This window comes from Helicoverpa zea, chromosome 9 (assembly GCF_022581195.2).
Source record: "Helicoverpa zea isolate HzStark_Cry1AcR chromosome 9, ilHelZeax1.1, whole genome shotgun sequence".
In the NCBI taxonomy this organism is placed as follows: domain Eukaryota; kingdom Metazoa; phylum Arthropoda; class Insecta; order Lepidoptera; family Noctuidae; genus Helicoverpa; species Helicoverpa zea.
The window spans coordinates 5,175,818-5,196,224 of record NC_061460.1 but is presented as its reverse complement, the minus strand read 5'-3'; the positions used below and the strand labels follow the sequence as shown (position 1 = coordinate 5,196,224).

At 36.5% G+C, this 20,407-nt stretch overlaps 2 protein-coding genes across 5 annotated transcripts in view; one reads left to right on the top strand and one right to left on the bottom strand.

Annotated features, from left to right (window-relative positions):
• The window catches only part of LOC124632978 (cytohesin-1), a 47,008-nt gene extending 38,564 nt beyond the window's left edge, over window positions 1-8,444 (bottom strand). The window contains exons 1-2 of one of the 4 annotated variants that reach the window (XM_047168033.1): window positions 8,285-8,444; window positions 8,085-8,158 (exon numbers count right to left, since the gene is read on the bottom strand). In XM_047168033.1, coding sequence (XP_047023989.1) covers window positions 8,085-8,158; window positions 8,285-8,363 — 153 coding nt within the window. In that variant the 5' untranslated portion in view covers window positions 8,364-8,444. Of the gene's footprint in view, window positions 1-417; window positions 732-922; window positions 1,145-2,386; window positions 2,578-8,084; window positions 8,159-8,284 lie in introns of those variants that run through there. The other 3 variants (XM_047168031.1, XM_047168032.1, XM_047168034.1) reach the window with 3 other exon arrangements.
• A 3,986-nt stretch (window positions 8,445-12,430) lies between these two features.
• On the top strand, window positions 12,431-19,551 carry LOC124633302 (ubiquitin carboxyl-terminal hydrolase nonstop). Its single transcript, XM_047168477.1, has 7 exons — window positions 12,431-12,825; window positions 14,019-14,254; window positions 14,520-14,685; window positions 16,101-16,211; window positions 16,456-16,595; window positions 16,677-17,315; window positions 17,489-19,551. The coding sequence occupies exons 1-7, from the start codon at window positions 12,706-12,708 to the stop codon at window positions 17,541-17,543; spliced, it is 1,467 nt and encodes a 488-aa protein (XP_047024433.1). The 5' UTR covers window positions 12,431-12,705; the 3' UTR covers window positions 17,544-19,551.
• The last annotated feature ends 856 nt before the right edge of the window (window positions 19,552-20,407 follow it).

Sequence of the window (20,407 nt, the reverse complement as noted above, 5' to 3'; positions counted from 1 at the left end):
ATTTGTGATTAAATGTTTGCTAACAAATGTTTACTAACGTTATTAAACATTTTCTAACGGCAATGTGGGAGCACCATATGTAATTTATCGTTATCAACCGATAACACTCGTGAAAACAAAAGCGCTATCGATAAACCTCAAACAAGTTTGTTTTGCGCACAAAATAACAAAAACTATATAGAACTACTCAACGCAATAAAATGCAAGCATGTTCTGTGACAAACACGAACTTTTTACTATATTAGGCGATAATAAACCATTTAGTGAAAATAAAATATTGTTTGGTCATAATTTCGCACGCAGACGCAGAGCGTGATCGCTCCAGCGCATTTGGATACCAGCCAAATGCGGTCTCCAGCACAGTGTGTCATCGCTTGATGACATTTTACGTAAATACGATGAAGATAAGATACAGACCAGTCTAGTGACGGTTGTAAGATCCCAGGCGGAGCGGGTCTTGCCCCGCGGCTGCGACCCATCCTTCCGCCTGCCAAGCGAACCGTAACCTGAGGGCACGGCAGTTTCCTCGCGTTTGCGTCGCCCGCCACCGCGTCTCAAAGACGAGAACCAGTTGGAGACAGATCCACGACGCTCTGGTTCGGCCGCTCCCGGCCCGGCCTTGATGAACATTACTTCACAAGTGCCAACGCACCACGCACATTACACTCTCACACACCGCGGGCCTTGACCACACGAACACCAATATTAGGAAGCTAGCAGCCACAGGATATCTATTAAGCCCACAACACATTTTAAAATAAATTGCGGAGTTTTAAATAAGCAAATAAAGTGGAAAAGTGGATGACTGCGCGTCGCCGGACGTATGTATCGAAACATTCAAGTACTTGCCAAAAAAGAAGTGAAGCTACACAACAAAGAAGTATATTTGCGAAGTGCACAGTAAGCGGCAACGATGACACACCTGATCATAGTCGTCGTCGTAGGTGCGGGTTGCGCGGGCGCAACGTACCAGCAGTGGCCACCACAGCGCGCCGCACAGCAGGCGAACATGCAAACACATCGCGCGCCATACACTTCCCTCTAAGGAACGCACTAAACTGAAGATAGTCGCGGGCGCCGGTCTTTGGCACCGTGACAATTACAGATACCTACATACATAGGTATATCTTTATCTTTCTGCACGTCTGTGACAAGGCCTACGTCACAAACAATTTATTTTCTAAAGCAACATTTGATTTCATAATAGCATGTCTTTCATTACGCCATCTTTCAATGTTAAGTATCTAGGTACCCGCATATTGTAAACAAAACTTTTGTTTACTGTAATTATTCCAAGGCTGTATGAAGTTTTTGACTTGCAAACCAGTGTCTTAATAACCCTTTATCAGATATTTCGAGGGGACACAGAAAAAAGTGAAACTGTTTAACTCGGTCCACGAACAAGGATGGCAAATATCATTGCAATATTGTGAACACAGACGAGTCTGTTATCGAAGCCAGCAGCCGCGCTGCGGAAGTGGTAAAGGAAATATGATAAATCCATTGCAACCGTTGACCAGTTTGAAATTCGAGTAAATTTTACACTCCGCTTCAAAAGAAGCTTTCAAAAAAATTTTTTTTCCAGGAATTTCAGTGTCTGTTCAATATGGGTATAGGAATTCATTAATATCAGAAGTCTAGCTATTTGATAAATATTAGATTGTTTGTGTATCTGGGGCTCTTGTTAAGAACAAGATCCTGGTCTTGATCAGAGGAACACAGTTATCCATTAAGGAACATGAATTCGATTAATGCATGAAGTTTACCACGAGAGTGCAATGGATGTATCACGACGTGATGAAACAGTGTGGATTAATCTATGAGTCAAGTCTTGTACAATTGGAAAGAGTTGAAAGTAAGTTGCTGAATAGGTACTCCTATACAGTCTAAGAGATTTGAAAGTATTCGTGGAAAAATATGGTATTATCTCAAAACAAAATGTCTAATACGAAATGGGCCGACATGCGACAGAAAATTCAACATAGGTTGAAGCACATTTTCCCCATACATCAAACTTTATTTTGCACGTTTTTTTTTTTAATATTAGTTATTGCGCAAATATCTTGGTTTTTTATTTGCCGATATTGTGATTAGATACTATACGTTAGTTAGAACATGATTTGTTTATTATGTGGAGATAAATATTAATGAAGGTTAACCAGCTTAAGGAATTTTACAGTAAACAACGATCTGTGACAGGCAAATATTTTGTTGACTTGATTTTTACTGTACCGCTATTGACCCAGCGTCACCTATGGCTATTAAGAAATAGAAAGACCATTCTAAACCACAATGACATAAATCATGGAATAATAACAAAACCCCCGGTGTCCGGCGACGTAGTCATAGCAATTTCCACTTATCCACCTTATCACTATCAACTTACGGGTGATATCACTATTCAAACTCGAAGTTGTGTATAAAATATTTCACTAAATAATATTAACATTCACCAATATTAAAACAGAACTAGTACGTTTATCACAGCACTGAAAGTCAAAAGTGATAGTGACATAAATAATAAACCGACGGAGGGCGACACGTAACGCCCGCGTCGCGGCCCGCCTCGCACTGTCTACTACCAGGCTGCGTGTAGTAAGCCCAACCCAAGCATTGACGGCTTACGTCAGACCGGTCCGAGTGCCGTATTGAATGAAATTTGTTAGGAAAAGGATGGGGTGCTCCGACATGTGCGCAAAAAGGATCAAAAAGATCTACGCAACTTACTCCAGAGCTCCCAATCACTTAAAATTAGATACATTCCAAGAGCTTTTAGATATCCGTAACGCATTTAGCTGTGCTCCAAATCCTTAACACAGGAATAAAAAGGTTTTGCATGAAAAATTAACTTATTTCATGGAGGGTTACTTATGCTACTCACACGACATGATTTAATTGAACACATTTTATTTACACCGATTTTCTATACATACATGAAAACACTGTACTATGATAGAAATGTGTTTAATGGTGAATTTCGATTGATTAAAGTTGTGAATATTTTTAAAGGTTTGGCCCAGTGGCTCGATGTCGTCTGTGATGTAATCGTCTGAAACTAATATTTATTTGACCTACAGACAATTCTCCCTAATTAAGCTTATCAAAGGATTCTTTGTCAGAGTCAGAACTTAGAAGAATCCTAACGGCAGTTTAGGAGTCTCACGAAGTCAAAAATCACCATGTGCAGGTTTTGAAAATAATTGCCATTCAGTATATGTTTTGTATGACTTACGTAACTAATTTTAGTACTTGTACGAGTACTTCGCGTAACTAATTTGATGTAGCTTATCAGCTAATTTGATGTAGCTTATCAGCTAATTTGATGTAGCTTATCAGCTAATTTGATGTAGCTTATCAGCTAATTTGCACACCAAATAATTACGAGAAAAGCTCAAAGTTACAATGGAATCGAAATTTTGCGCAGATGTTAGGATTAATAAGCTTACACATAGTGAGTTTTGAATCAGCCAAAATATTTGTCAGACACCATCTTAGTGCAGCCAAAAATATAAAGGATTCTTTATACTTTTTCTTTTTCTTCAGGTGTCCCACTTTCTTTATATACGCCAATTAATTTCAAAGTTACTGGCAGTAAGGTGTTCACTGGTAGTAATAGGGGGCTAGATCGTGAGCATGCAAGTTAGTGGTGCAGTAGTGCTCGATACTAGATTCGAAGTCTTAAGTATTTTCTTCTGAAGTAATATTTTTCTTTTGATCTCTAATGGCAAATAGTCACATTCTTCGCGATGTCTTGTGCGTCCTTTTGGACTCAGGTTATTGCCCGTTCCCATTTCATTGCTTTTAATATTTATTGCACTTTTCGGGAAGGAGACTTTTACTTCTTCCTGTCCTGTTCTCAATTTTATTCGGAGTCGGCGCTATATCTCTTCAACTTCAATACATTTCTGCCACTAGTCCTACTAACATAGTCCACTTCTTATTCATATCATCTCTCAAACCATCCGTATTTTCTTCGGCCTTTCTATCAACCTCCCTCAACAACCGTTTACCTCTCTCCTTTTCAGTAGCTGGAGCTATTTTACCACTACCTCTTGATTCCTCACTTTATCCATTCTTGTCACACCACACACCCAACTCAACATTCTCATTTCTGCTACAGGTGCTCTCTTCTCATCCCTCTTTGGCGTTTTTGGGAAGGATGCAATTCCAACAAAATAAAGAAAATTGGTCCAGTTGTTCGCAACGTACACAAACGAACACGAAATTGTTTTTAGATTTAGAGGTTCTATCTCATTCTAAATTTGCCTTATGCAACATCTTTCTCAAACACCTGGCACTCCTTCATCTTTCGCTACTACATCCCTCTATCTAGTATTGTTTGGATGTAGTTATTAGTAATTAAAATAGGTATTGCTAACACACACATCCAGAGGTGCATTGAAATTTTAAATTCATTTGAGTCTTGCCCCACTTATGTATGGTGCTCATTTTTAGCTTTTGGATCTTTATTGCAATGTTTTGCAAAAATTTATAAAGAGCAGTTAAGACAACAAATTATGGAATTAGTAAGACCAAATGATTTATCTATGGAATATGTATGTATTACTTTTTGGGGGACATATTTATAAACATTGCTTGTTTCTGCAGTTCAATAAATGGAATATGCTATTTTGGATAAGAACAGAATACATAATAAACATTTATTTTAATGACTATAAGAAAAGATTTAAAAAAAAGCAAAAGATAGAGAGAGAAGATGAGGAGCTTTTAAATAAACTTGAGCGCTTGCAAAATCTTTGTATACGTTTTGTTTTCAATCTTAAAAAGTATGATCATGTCTCTCATTTTCGCAAGGAACTCAAGTGGCTCCCTATCCGTCTTCGCAGGAACACTCGCATTTTGTGTCTTCTTTTTAATATCTTGTTCAATCCTAAATCTCCTACCTATCTGCGGGAACGTTTCTCCTTTCTCCGCTCACCTGATGCGTTCTGCAGGACACATCTCAAATCCCTTCTTAAAATCCCTTCCCACTCCACTGACTTCTACTCCTATTCTTTCACCGTGCACGCTGTACGGCTGTGGAATAAGTTGCCGCCTGAGGTGAGGAGCTGCCAGACTGTTGCTGTGTTTAAACGCAAGTTGAAAGAACACTATCTTTCCTCTCTGTCATAGATGCATATAGTATTTATTGTATGTATATTTATATATATGTATTTAAGTAGTTTATGTTAGTGATTATATATTGGTTATATCTTCTTTCTTTTTACACTGTCTATCTGTACCTATCTCTTTTATTCTAACTCTCCCATAACGGGCCTGCTGGAAGAAATTTCTTTAGAGATAAGCTGTGCCCTTGTACAATTGTTTCTATTATTTATTCTTCTTTGTGTTTTTATGTGTACAAAACTATTAAATAAAATAGATAGTCTGAATAGCCAAACATCACAGTATCAAAATGTTCAGTTTTGATCACGTCCTCGGAAGAGGCAAAAAGACATGTCAATGCAGACTTAACGTGATGCAGTCTGAAGCTGACAATACCAATACAAAATAGTGAATACTCGTGAACATTTTTTACCAATATCAATTAATCTCTGCTATAATACTAACTTTTAACTGAATTCCAATGAGAAATTACTAGTTGGTCCTGTCATAGGGTAGGATAAATCAGTAACAATTAAGTAAACGATCTGACATGTCAGGTCCTGAATAAAAATAAAATATTCTATAAACAATTCTTCTTTGATAAATGGACTAGCGATCGGATTCAGTTTAGTTTATCGAAGAAGGCTGTTTTTATCTGTGCGCAGTAGTTCTCAAAGGAGATGGGTAGAACTGCTGACAGAAGCTAGTTTATTACACAAGTAGATGTATAAGAGTGCTGTCACTACCTCAACATAAAATACTAAATAATAATAATATGTTTAGGCACTGTAGGGTACGTCAGAAATTCAATTGAGAAACTCGCATCTAAAATAGACACTTGAATCGTCTTCATAATCATTAACAAAATAATGAATAAGATACAATAGTTTAAACTTTTTTATAATATAAAATATGATAGTGGAAGCGTTTCCTACTTTATTCTAATGCAATCAGTGGCGGCCCTAGGGGTGTGCGAACTGTGCCATCGCACAGGGCCTCGCGCTTGGGGGGGCCTCGCGCTACAAGCCAAACTAATATAAAAAAATATAGTTAAAAAATATATATCTGGTCCAAGAAAAAAAATTGTGCATTTTTTCTTAATTTCTAATTGATTCTGCGTTTACTTTTTGAGTCCTTAATTTAACAAAAAGTTGGAACACCAAAGTAACAAAAACAACTGGCTCTCGATCCAGTCACGGATTCTTTTTATTTGTGCTTAATTCCGAGATTAATTTGAGAGTCCTTAAACAAACAATTTAAAAAATTCGCGCTCGCTACGCTCGCGGCTGTTCACTTGGAAGTGCCCACCTTTCCTTCTAACTTAATTAGAGTACTTGCCCCAAAACTCAAAAATTTTCGCGCTCGCTACGCTCGCGACTTCACCTTACTCTGTTATTGTACAAGTTTTGGTGCTTTAGTGACCCAAAGCTCAAAAATTTTTGCGCTCGCTACGCTCGCGGGTGCTTTACTTTCCACTTGTTTTCTTTTTTTCGTCCTTTTTTAGGCGAAGGTAGAAGGTAGCGCCGCTTATAAGTCCTTTTATTAACAAAAAAATAGGTCCTAGTTTCCGTATGAACTTTCTTATTTACGACGTTCGAACTACTCAAGTCACAATCTTTCAATACATAGGGGGCGCTTGGGTCACGATTGCACCCGGGCGCTACATGAGCTAGAGACGGTCCTGAATCAGTTATACGAAGAGCTGAATAATATCTCGGTGCTGAAGTATATATAAGAAAATAATTTAACTGAAATTTATCCCACTACCGAAATAGTCTTGAGAATTCGAATAATAAAATAATAATATCTAAAAAGCAGTTTTTCGAGGCTTAAAATTATTAAAAGATGTTTAAGGAATTCGATGACACAAGATCGACTTTCAGCCCTTGCTATTCTTTCGATCGAAAATGACGTTGCTCATTCATTTGATTATTCTGCTTTAATTAAAGATTTTAGTCTTAAGAAAAGTCGCAAGCATCAGATCATTTTAATATTTGTTAATTTTGTGATTCTTTAAATATAAACTGTAGTAAAAATAAAATTTTATTAATTTGTTTAACTCGAGCATTTCTCCTCAAACATGGCGTTTCGCTAAATCAAAACACCAGGGGCCCTTTTTCTCTGAAATAAAAGTTTTTATCCTTTTCTGTCATTCAATAATGAATCATTTTGTCTGCAAATGATTTACGATTGCAATATCATTGAAGAGCAAACTAAAGTATAGACCAAAATCACCAAAATAGCAGACCAATCGCAAACCAATCGAATGTCGCTGGAATACAATTGGTCTTATATTAGTAGCAGAATGCCCGATATGGTTAAAACTGTTATTGCGATCATATTGCGATTCGATGTCTATTCGATTTTGACATTATTAACTTAGGAGAATCGGGCCCCAGCTTACTCTCGCAACACATACTTTTCATGTAGGACAAGGGGCCTCGCATAGACCTGCCGCACGTAGCCTCGCAATGGCTAGGGCCGCCGCTGAATGCAATATAGGAAATTGAAGTGAACCCTCTTAAAGCAAGAAAGATTAGATAACAGATATGTGATTGCACATATTATATTGATAACACAATATTCAATCTGAATTATTGACTTAAATAAATCTGTGTATTGTATTACATCTGCTGATGTCACAGCAGCTCATGACACCATGTTATAAACTTTGCTGTTGTTCCAATACTTAGAACCATTAAATGAATCATCTTTGAGATAAAAACCTTTGTATTTACAAACAGTAAGTATTTAATATATTTCTATTATCGAAAACAACAGCTTTGCGTCAAACCACACAAACTTCACGTACATCCGATTTCTTTATCAGACCCTACCTAAACTACTTTCAACTTAATCATACAGTGATAAAGATCTACGCAATTTCTGTGTTCCGAGTATTACTTGGTCATAGTCGAGGCAATTATCAAATTCCCATGGAAAGTGAAGCCAAGCAGTTCGATGTATGATGAGCTCACCTGTATTTCTAACAGCAATTCTGTTTTCCGACGCCGTATATCTATCAATGTCTTTTGCTGCTCAGGTGTCAACTCTGAAAACAACGGTACGATAACCATATATATCCTGCAGTAATAAAAACTAGCCATTGAGGTCATGTTAGTTATAATTGGAAAACAACTTGTTCTACGTCTACAATAGAAATAAGTGTTTCAATTACCGGTATGAGTAAATGGATCACCATGATTACTTGCAGCATTGTTTCCTCCAAGGGACAAGTTTTCAAATTCACTTATCATGTCTCAAAATATTTTTAAAACAGTAAACAAAAGTTTACATCGTTGTGAACTGAGTGGCCGCCATATTTATTTACTACACTACAGCGCCACCGCGATTGTATTTTGTGTGTTGCTAACTAAAACTTACGCCACGCTCACTAAAGTTTCAAACTGACATAAGTCAAAATATTCTGGTCCACCTGTTTTAGACGATAGAAATATGTACTTTATTATTTTCAGATTATTCTATTGTAGTATGAAAAATAAAAGTTTGTGAATAAAATAATGTTACAGCTAGTCATTAAGGCACCAGTGCCTGGGATACGAATGAGCGTTTTCAATCCCAGATTTGTGCCAATGTTTACTGCCTTATAACGCGTAATTTGTATCTCGGACGGTAATTAAAAAAAGAGTAAGAAATGTAAAAGAAAGCATTAGATTCTAGAGTCTACAGGAAACCTGGAGTTTTTGTCAACATTTCCATAGTTAGGCCATCGCGTAGCGCGTAGAATACAAAAAATGTGGTAGAAAAAAATGAACGAGAATATCATTCAGTACGGTCCAAACTCTTATAAAAAATATAATACTCTTTGCTTTAATATAAAAAAAAGCTTTATTCTAGTAACGTTTGTATGTATGTCTTGTAACGTACGTGTAGAGGTAAATTTTTTGTCTGTTCATTTAAGTAATATTGAGAGAACTAGTTTAAAATTATATTCTCACTCAACCCAAAGGCTCATCTTGCTTATGGACCCTACCTGAAGATTAAGCTAAGAACATACTTTACATCAGTCAGGCATAGCGTCAATGACAGCTGCTGTCTTGACAATGGAGCTATTTCATTGGTCTATATCGTTGGGTATTGTGCGTAATAACATGATTCGACCAATGAACAAACGAATATATTTTTTAAGTTTTAAACACACGAAAAGCCTAGACATGTCTGCTACGGTGATAAAAGTGCGTTCTCTGCTTTAACCGTCAAATCCGTAGCGGACCCCAATCGGGGTCTGAACATCAATGTCACCGTAAGCTCGGTTTAGACCCCAATTGGGGTCTGCGAATCAGTCATACACTTTCCTAATTATTTACGCTCATATTTATTTTCTTTCCAATCAAACCACATTTGTGAGTACTAAATAAAATAACTAAATAAATTTAAATTATTATTACGCATTCAAACCTTTCATATTTAGCATCCCGTTAGAAATATACCTTTTTAAAATCCAATCGTAATTACCGCGAATTCTGATCGAACTCGCCATGTTTGTTTACATTAGTTGTTTTTTTAAATTTGAAGACGCATAGACAAGATGGCGACGGTGATAGAAGTTTTGCATCGAATGATCCGATTCGTTAAAATAAAGAATCGATTTAATAATTTTATATTATTTGATATTATAATATTACTAAATTGCACTTTTGTATACTTACCATAATCTGAAAATAAATTAGGAAAAGTAAAATGACTTAATTTATTTTGAAAAAAAATGCTAGAAAATCAGTGGTAGAAAATACGTTGTAGCCGGAATAAAAAAAATCTTCGGTTTTTAGGGTTTCTGAAGACGGCAAATGAAGACTTATTCTTCGGGTGTTTTATGTGCAGGATTCCTGTAGATCTGCCAAACTTAATGGCGATTCGTTACTTCCAACTTTTTAACTGAGCGGCAAAGCTATTTGACGAGAGCCGTAGTTAGGTGTAGTTATCGTAAAATTTTATGACGATTTTATTGTTTGAAGGGGCAAATAGTTCGCTGTTCATCGAAAGCTGGTCCAAGATGGAAAGATGGCCGCCGCCGACTTATTTTTAACCGACTTCCCAAAAAGCGGAGGTTCTCAATTCGACCGTTTTTTTTTGTATGTTTGTTACGCGATTACTCAGCCATTTATTTATCGATTTTGATGATTCTTTTTTTGTTTGATAGCGTGTACTTCCGAGGTGGTCCCATTATCATTAGGTCAGGATCTGATGATGGAACCTTGAGAAATCGAGGGCGACTTTCGAAAGTTGCAGAAATACATAGGTTGAAATCTTATCACTCAGGTGTTTGCCTGGTAGCACTATTCAACAGTGAAGGCTTTGAGCTGACCTGATGATGGAGACCAGTGAAGGTCGAGGGAACTCGACAACTGAATATTTAAACTTTCTCGTGTTTGTGCTTATATTATTCGTATTTACGAGGCCTCTGCAACAGTGAAGGAGATGGAGACGAGAGAAGTACGGTTGTCGAGTTCCCTCGACCTTCTCTGGTCTCCATCATCAGGTCAGCTCCAAACCTTTACTGTCTCATAGTGTTATCAGATATACATCTGAGTGTCAAGTTATAACCTTATCTATGCTTACAATTTTCGAGAGCTGCCCTCGATTTCTCAAGGTTTCCATCATCAGATCCTGGACCTAATAACAAATATGGGGAATATACCCTTTCGACCAAAAACAAACATCCAAATTGAGAACCACCTCCTTTTTGGGATTCGGTTAAAAATATTTGGTGACTTTAAAATCAATCAATTATTATGTCTCTAACCGACCACGGGACTACAGTCCCGGATTTTTGGAAGGCGAACGTGGGGCAACTTTAATGAAATGGTGACACAAAACCGACGATTATCCCTGTATACACTATAGAAATGTACCCAAGGACAATGCCCGGTTCTGTGCTAAACTATTGCTAACTATGGATGAAAACTACTTGGGCTATTGTGATGGGATGCTAGTGGACTAGGAATGGGGAAACTACGGGAACTATGGCACCTGCCGATAACAATGTAATAAATACACGTAAAAATGGCAGGTGGAGACTCGCCAACTCACTTACTGGGCCCCCGGGAATCAGTCGCTAAATCGCAACAAGAGGGCAACAGGTACATGAGCGGCTGAAGGGTGAGGATACCTCGGCGGACTTTAAACGCAGATCACGCGCTCCCTGTGGGTCCAGCATCACCGGCCCACTCGCCACTTACCACGAGACCCCTACCCTCCGAGCGGGCTGCTAACCCTACTCTAGCGACTCCACTCTGACCGGCCGGTGAAGGCAAGCCAAGAGGCGGGAGACCTATCCCCCGTCATGCTTCACTCCGGCAAGCCGGAGATGGGGGACAGTATACTCTCCCTGGAGCACTCGGATATATAGCCCCGCGGGGTCGCTACTCCCCGTCATCCGCCTCAGATGCCCTGCGGGGCAAATCAATCAATTATTATTATTGTTTCTCATCATCAAATAAGTACATACCTTTGGTAGTTACAAATTGCATTATATTTCAGAACACCCGCATACCCTCCGCCGAAACAAAAATGTTAGAATTGTTGAGAAATAATATAAGAATAAATTAAAATTCCGTAATAGGTAATAAAAATTCAATTAAAGTTAAAAATTATTACGAATGACGCAACACCAAAATAAATAATACATATAAAAATTTAATGCTAAAAACTTAAATATCTTTTTTCTTAACAAAAACAAATTGAACCTATAATTTAAAATTAATAAATAAAATTGAAATAAGTTGCTATTAAAAAATAGGTATATATAAAATTGGTATTCGATTATTTATAATAAATTTCCGATTTTGGTATCGAATGCACACCGCTGATTGAAAAAAAAAAAATACTCCATTCCAAACTCTACTTGTCTGTGACTTGACTGATCTTGTAAATTGTTCATTTTTATTGTGTATTTTATGTGCTGATTTTTTAGTTATTGAACATAAATAAGTGCACGAAATGTATTGCAACGGATTGAAAATGTTATAAATATGACGTTTGTGTTGTGTTTGAGAAAGTGATGCGATTACTTATTGGTAAGTTTTCACCAAATTTGAAATGCCTAACTTTTCGATAGACTTAAAAACACCGTAATTATTATCTTTTTCTGAATTAACTGACCCCATTTGACCTTTGCACGTTGTTGTCAAATAAGTGAGCTCTAAAGTTATAGTTAAAATACTTCTGATCAGGCATTACGGACTTAGAATTCATGTGTTGAAAGTTAGTACAAATTTTTGACTTCCATGTCGCGATTCAAAATATCCCGCCGAATCAACGGTAAAGTCATATGTCAAAATCTTGTCGAGCAGAGGGGTTAATCACAATAGTCAGCTGCGCTTCGAGTTGCGTTGTTGCGTATTTTACGGTGAACACGCCCCCATCCATTGCTCTATTTCAATCTGTTTCATTTTTATTACATTCAATTTTTTATTCGGAGATACAAGGAATCAAGGAACTTCATTCGTGGCGTTCCTTTTAATTTTGACAAATTAAAATTAAATAAGTGTTTGAGTGCTATAGAATGCTTATAATTTAATTTTGTGGCGTCTGAAGAAGACATCATTTGCCTAGCCGGTGTATTTCACAAGCCAAATAATGAATGACAATGGTTGCATTCACCTAAATAATTTTAAGGCTGCGAAGGGTACAAACCCTTATAAAATCGTGCATGCATTTTTTGTGTCATGTACTTCTTTCGAAGCTAGGAGATACAAGGTAAGTTTTGATGTAATATTATTATATCTTCATCGATGTAGGTACTTTGTGCGTTTATGACCTTTTTACGCGACGCAAATTGTTGAAGGCAAACATTGATTTTGAATACAAAAGTATGAAGATGTGAACTAGGCAGTGTACATCTTTTACTGGGAAACCGTATATTTGTTTTTCGCAAGGCTGATCGCTATTCGTGATCAGCTGATTAGTGATCTTTGACCTCATAACAGCTGTTTTGTAGCGTTGCATTGTCGTCGCGTTATTGAATCATGACTCTCATTGGGTACATGTTTGCACTCAATCAATATCAATTTTGTGTATTTAGATAAACTATATTTTTTATTACAGTCATTTTATCTTTAAGCCATGTTTGTATGGTATGAACAAATGGTTTTGGATGGTAATGAAAACAACTGTTTATTTTGTTGTGTTAAATTACTGTAAAAGTTGTGCACTGTCAATATAATAGAATTTAATGATTATCATTTTCTTGTAATCTGCACTATTGAAAAAGTAAAGTGTGAATGTATGGAGTAACAAATTAAAGAATCTGCTGAACCAATTTTAAAAAAACAATCCTTGTCCCTGACTCGCGAAGGCTATGATAATATTTTATCCCAATGTTGAAAGTAGTAAACCTGGGACAAGTAAAATTGTGATAAACAGCTATCTGTAGTGCAGTTCTTTGATTAAGTAATTACTTTGAATGAATAGGAAATAAACTCTGAAGCGACATTCAATCAGACACAAATTGCACTACAATTCACTTAAACAATAGATTGTACAGTTATTAAACTATTCAACAGATTTTAACTTCAATAAATTATGTTTATTAATAATTTGGTGAATTGTTATGCTGTAATTAAATACTGTTTTCCTAGTCCTGACCCACCTACAATTCTTGTTGTTTATTTTGACTTGAAAAGCTATCTAAAGAAATAACTGTTAATTTCTTTATTAGGGTTAGGTATTACAACTATGAATTTTTCATTAGTACCATGGAATGCTATTAAAGCTATAAAATTTTATCAAGATGCATAAAAGATTGCTATTTAAGTATTTTAATAACAATGGAGTTGTTAGACTAAGTAGGTATTAATCTAAACTCCAATAAAGGTCACTAATGAGGTTATGTATGTAATGTATATTGAAGTATATTGAAGAGCCCATACAAATGCCACCATACATTTCAGGCTACATCATGCCTGTGCTTCACGTGTGGCCTGCCGGGCCCCCGCATGCATTCATGCCTGCATTGCATCTATTTTGCCTGCTATGCGGGCCACATTCAAGACCACTCAAAGACTAAAAAGCATTTCCTGTATGTGGATCTTAGCTATGGAAACATCTATTGCGCTCAGTGCCAAGATTACATATATGATCGAGAACTTACTGAGATTGGTGTGACTCACCGACTCAAAGAAGCTAAGTATGTACCTACTCACTGGAAGCATTATTTACTATGTTTAATATAAATATGGTCTTAAAATCAACCAATATCCAAGGAAAAATCATCAAAGAAAACTCCTAATTCTTGTGTGTCTACCAAATAGGCTGTTGCAAGCTCTTATATGAGTTTCATGGCTCCATGAAGTGTGTTTATAGACTTGACCTGGCAGCTTCCTAGACAACCTCATTAGTAATTAATGGTGATCTTTGTAAGGGTGATTAGCTAACAAACACGTTTTGTCCAGGTCTCTCGGCATCAGCATGCCCTTCATGCCATGGCTACCTAACAGTAACGAAGCTATGGCGCTCCGTCGTCTGCGCAAACGTCGACTCATTAGCCCTCACACCACCATCGGGTTGCGCGGCTTGCAGAACTTGGGCTCCACTTGCTTTATGAACTGTATTGTCCAGGTTAGTACAAGATATTTAACAATTTAGGTAAAGGTGTTTGCTCCAAAATATTTCTTTCAAATGGTACGTTTTTGAAGAAGTGAAGAAATGTTCAAGATCACAAAATGTGGAGGGAAAGGCTATCTGACGGAATGAAGCATTTTAAAGTTACATTTACTTATGACCTAGATATAAGATTGCTTCGCTCTAGTATTATTATAGTATTATATTCCTCCTATTGTAAATAAAGTGGCTTTAGTGCTTTGATTCTTCTGGGATTAAGATTTCCGGCTTAGGAACTCTGAATGTGTACTAGTTGAAAACTGCATCGCACTGCGCAGTATTGAGCTCATGACGGTTACAGAGTTCTCAATATGGGCGCAAACAGAAATGCGTTTCATATTCAGCTAACTAAACCAATATTTATCGATCTTGCTGATGGTTGAATGAATATTCAATGGCTGTCTGTAATCTTTATGGAGCTTTAAACGTCATGTTCGATACATTCAATTAGCACTACAGAACAATCAAGGTGGTGAAGCGTGAACAACAACAGTCTTTGAATAGTTTGCTTCAAATAACTCCAATTAGCTGGGATAAATGTGAGATACATTCATTTCTCAGAAAACAAGGTGTACAGTCAGCAATAGAAGCCAATTAACATAATCAAAAATTTCGAATAACCGGAACACTAAAATCTCCCACTAGTAATAGTCGCAAGTACAGAATAAAATTAACTTAAATTAAGACAAGAGAATCACAAAAGCCACTAGAGAAATCTTTTGAATTTGAGATTTTAATGTTCAGGTAAATTTTAGGTTCAGTTCTTCTAAACATGGGGTAAAGTTGCTTGGACCCTAAACAAAAAGGAAACAAATATTCCCCGGCCAGGTAGTTTAGCGTAGCAGGTACCTTGGTACGTGCCATAGAGTGCGAATTAAACGAGCTTATGTTTTGGAGATCAGAATATCAAGATAATACCTAATTATGTAGCCATCTTTCACATATTTTATATGAATAGCAAATACGTCCTCAGGTGCAATTTAGCGTCGACCGTCGTAAATGTCTTACACTTACAGTATAGTTCGGAGCCGATATGACATTTCCTCAATTAACTTTGTTATGATGATGACACAGGAAAATATAATAATTATTTTGTATATTTACATTGGTTTCCTATTTATAGGTTGAGGATGGTGAACCAGATTGTTTTCTGCTAAGTGTTAGATAAATAGGGACTCATTCTTCACAGTTGCAATTCTAATTCTTATACATATTTGCAGTTAACTTGACACAATTTGTGTAAATCTTATTTATCGGATAAGCACCCAAGAACTGGAAAATTAGGACTAATATGTGGACAATTTGAATTGTAACAATTAGAGGCGATACGCCTTTACTAAAAGTACGAATAGTAACGTATAAAATATTTTCAGACATTGATCCACACTCCACTGTTACGTGACTATTTCCTGGGAGAGAAACACAAGTGTAAAGCTCAAGGTTCAGGAAAATGCCTCGTTTGCGAAGTTTCCAAACTTTTCCAGGTAAGCTTTTGTAAAATATATTTTAATTATGAATTAAAAACGTGACCGCTTCGTGGAAAATTTATATAACGAAGCCACCCACCCCTCCCGATTTTCCTAGAACTTTCCGCTTTCATACAACTGCGTATCTCGGTGGTGCATTTATTTATAGACACTCCCACTGGGAAATCAATAACGATGTTGACTTTGAGTCTTCGTTTTATGAGAGAATCTTTTTGTTTATTTATTTAATTTTGTTCTTTAGGAGTTCTACTCCGGTGCTAAGACACCTCTAACTCTCCATCGTCTCTTGCATCTGATATGGACACATGCTCGGCATCTAGCTGGATATGAGCAACAAGATGCTCATGAATTTTTCATCGCAACCCTAGATGTGCTGCATAGGTAGGTGCAAGTACAAAGCATTACAAGATGTTTAATCTATATCAAGTGTGGAATTTTATATATTAATGTTCGGTTTTTCAGACATTGCATGAACGGCGTCGACGAGAATGGCGAGAAAAAGGAAAATGGTCGCTGCAACTGCATAATCGACCAGATATTTACTGGCGGGCTTCAGAGTGACGTGGTGTGCACTTCTTGCCATGGAGTGTCCACCACCATCGATCCGTTTTGGGATATCAGCCTCGACGTGGCCGGTCCGGGATCTCTCGCTGCCTGCCTCGAGCGTTTCACACGGGCCGAACATCTGGGCTCCGGGGCTAAGATCAAGTGCTCCAACTGCCGGGCTTACCGCGAGTCCACGAAACAGCTGACTTTGGAGACGTTGCCTATCGTGGCTAGTTTCCATCTGAAACGCTTCGAGCACTCGTCTCAGATTGACAGGAAGATCAATGCTTTCGTGTCGTTCCCGGCGGAGCTGGACATGACTCCGTTCATGTCGTCGCACCGTCGCGCGGTGGACGTGGGCGCGGACAACAACAACGCTCCCGAAGGCGTGTTCGAGGACAACCGCTACTCGCTGTTCGCGGTGGTGAACCACGTGGGCTCGCTGGACGCGGGACACTACACGGCGTATGTGCGCCAGATGAAGGGCAGCTGGTTCAAGTGCGACGACCACATGATCACTCGCGCATCACTGCGCGAGGTTTTGGATAGCGAAGGGTTAGTTGACTCAAATAATATACTAGCTGTAGTATAGTATAGCTGATGAGTATAAGTACAAGTGCTTCCTCTCTATAATATGTATGTACACTTTCTATAAAACTTGTTTCGACATGCAATAACAATCTTAAATTGTAGTCAAAATTATAAAAGCATTATTTTCTCATTTCCAGGTATCTGCTCTTCTATCACAAGACTGTTCTGGAGTATGACTGCGATGCTTCTTAAGCGATCCAAGTAAATCACTTTACAAAATATTTAGTCATTGATTTGTATCAGATGCTAATGCATCACATCTCTTACATTTTCCTATATGTATGTATCATGTATACAAAAAAGTTAGAAGTTTTTGTTTTGAAACAAAATAAAATATATAAGTCATCTCCCCTCGTGATATTAGTGTAGATGTTTGAAAGATGTCTCAATGATCATCATGTTCGATGTTTTCTTCGGAATCATTCACGAATTTGTTAGTTTTAAGCTTTAATGTAATATTAACATTATAAACACTCAATAGTTATGTGCAAAATTGTTCAAAACATTATCACTATACATAAACTTGGAAGACTTCTCGATTTAATGTTTATGTGTGCTTTATTGAGCTGCAAACAGGTTATCTATTAGTACCTTATCTCAGCAAGTTTAGTTGGACTCTTCGAATTAATGGTTCACTTTTGATTACAAGTTTTTACACTTAACTTCTAATGTGAAGTATTGAATGTTTAGGCGTTAGTATTTATAAATTATAAATACTATGATCTTGATCTAAGTACCTCTTGTCATATACGAGAAATTATTTAGTCGCTTATTCATTAAATTACATATATCATAATTATTCTTAAAAACTATAATCAATTGTCATTTAAGAAGATACATATTTCTGTGACTATGAATTGTAACTACAAACGCGTATATGCGTATTTATAGTAGTTTATAATCATTTTTTGTTTGTGTATGTAAAATATTTCAAATAGGTACTATTCAGATGTATGGAACAAACATTTCAATCTACCTCGCTGTATACCTATCTCTAATTTGCATTTCACTGGGTCCCGTAAAGAAATGTTTGGTAATAGAAAATCTGATGTGTTAATGTTGCTTGTATTGTTGTAAGGCTAAATATACATGAGCGCAACCTATTCGAAATATACATGTAACTTATTGTAGAAGTAATAATAATACCACCGAAGCAACGTCCCCCACCACGGGTTATATAAACAAAGTTATATTATGGGTTGTGTAGCCTATTTTATAGCAAGTAAAATTTCATTCAATGTTATTATTTATATAACTTTATGTTTAACAATTTTGAGCACATATGGTAGCATGTGTGTGCGGAGTGTTTTATTTTTTTGTTATTTTTCGCTCATGTGTAAGTAGCATAGGTGGATTTAAGTAGTTCGTAACCTATGACTGGACTGACATTAGCTTAATGTGATATTTAATATTTATGACTTGTATTAAATGTAGTTAGTTGTATGGATTTACATTTCTGAAAAGTAGGTATAATTTTGTTTGATTTAATCTAACGCTTGGGAGTACTAGCAAATTATGAAAAAACAATAGTTTATCTCTAACAAACATTTTTACTGCAACGATATTTTTCCTAAGATAGATGACATTCCCTTAATTTTATATCCCGTTGTACCTTCTCCATAATCGTATTCTTGAAGTTAGAATATATTTTAGGTAGTTAATTAACCTCTCGTTTTTCATAATTTGCTAGCATTATGAGACAGTTTTATTTGCATTTAATATTAATTTAGTGATTTGGATCCGAGCCTAATCAAGTATCTGGAATATTAGTCCATAATTATTATGGTAATGTGATAGACAAAATGTCATTACTCTATTATAATGATTTTTATTTGTAAATCATTTAAATATGTATGTATAACACTCGAACAAAAAATATACATAGTTTTAGGCGTCATTTATAACCGCTGAATATTGAAAAACAATACAGGTAGACTTAAATCAAAATTATGTAAACTTGTCTTTACAAGCGATGGAGGGATTTATTCATGTAGAAATTTGATTTCCTCTTTTGTCTTGGATATGTAATTATTTATAATAATTTAATTATTACCTTGTCATGCTTATTCTTAGTCGATCTTATTATAGTATTGAAGTGTATGAACAAACACATTAATCAATAGACATTATGTTATGTAATAACTTCTCCAGTCTGTGAACACATGTAAGCCATGTAGACCGAGTCCCCATATTTAAAGAATTGTGGCCTTACTACAAAAACTTTAAACCCTGTTTTACACTTGTCTAATAAAATTTTGGCTGCAAAATGAACCATATGTCAACGTCATAATTTGACATTTTTTTAGACAAGGCATAAACTGACGTTTAAAAGTTTTTGTGGTAAGGCGGTTGGTGTCTAAATGTTCAAGTAATCTTTACTGTAACGTCTGAACTGGCGTCGTACACATAATGTATGAACTATCTATTCATTGTGAAATAAATAAAAAAAGGATATTGTCGTATTTTTTCCTGATTTATTTTGATATAGTTATCTTGCGAAAGTTACTTCAATTTAAAGGTTGTGATTGAAAACTTCTAAATTGTAATATGTAAAAACTTTCAGAAATATAATGGGCTATATTACTATACGCGAATAAGTAATACATAAATAAAAAATAAATATTATTGAAAAATCCCCAGTGCATCAAAAATAAATAAGATAATTTCTCTCTTGGAGGCGTTTCTCTCATGTCTGGCGCAATCCGGGGTTTTCAAAAATAATAAATTTTTAAGTGCTCGTACCTAACTCAAAGCAGTCGTAGTTAAGCAACAACGCTTATCTCATTCAGTCTGTCATTTGAACGTCCTAGACAGTCGTTACGGATAGTCAGAGCCAGGATGTCGGACAATCATTCTTGCTAAGGGGTATCGGCTTGCCCTTGTAACTGGGTTGAGACTGGAAGCCGACCCCAGCATAGTTGGGGACAGTCTACACAGATGATGATTTTTTTAGCTATATTAGCCAGCAGCACCTTATCAATTTTACACTGGGTTGCACAATATTATGAAGCTGGGTAGCGACTTACCTGATGCGGTGCAGACTTTCAGTCATGGGA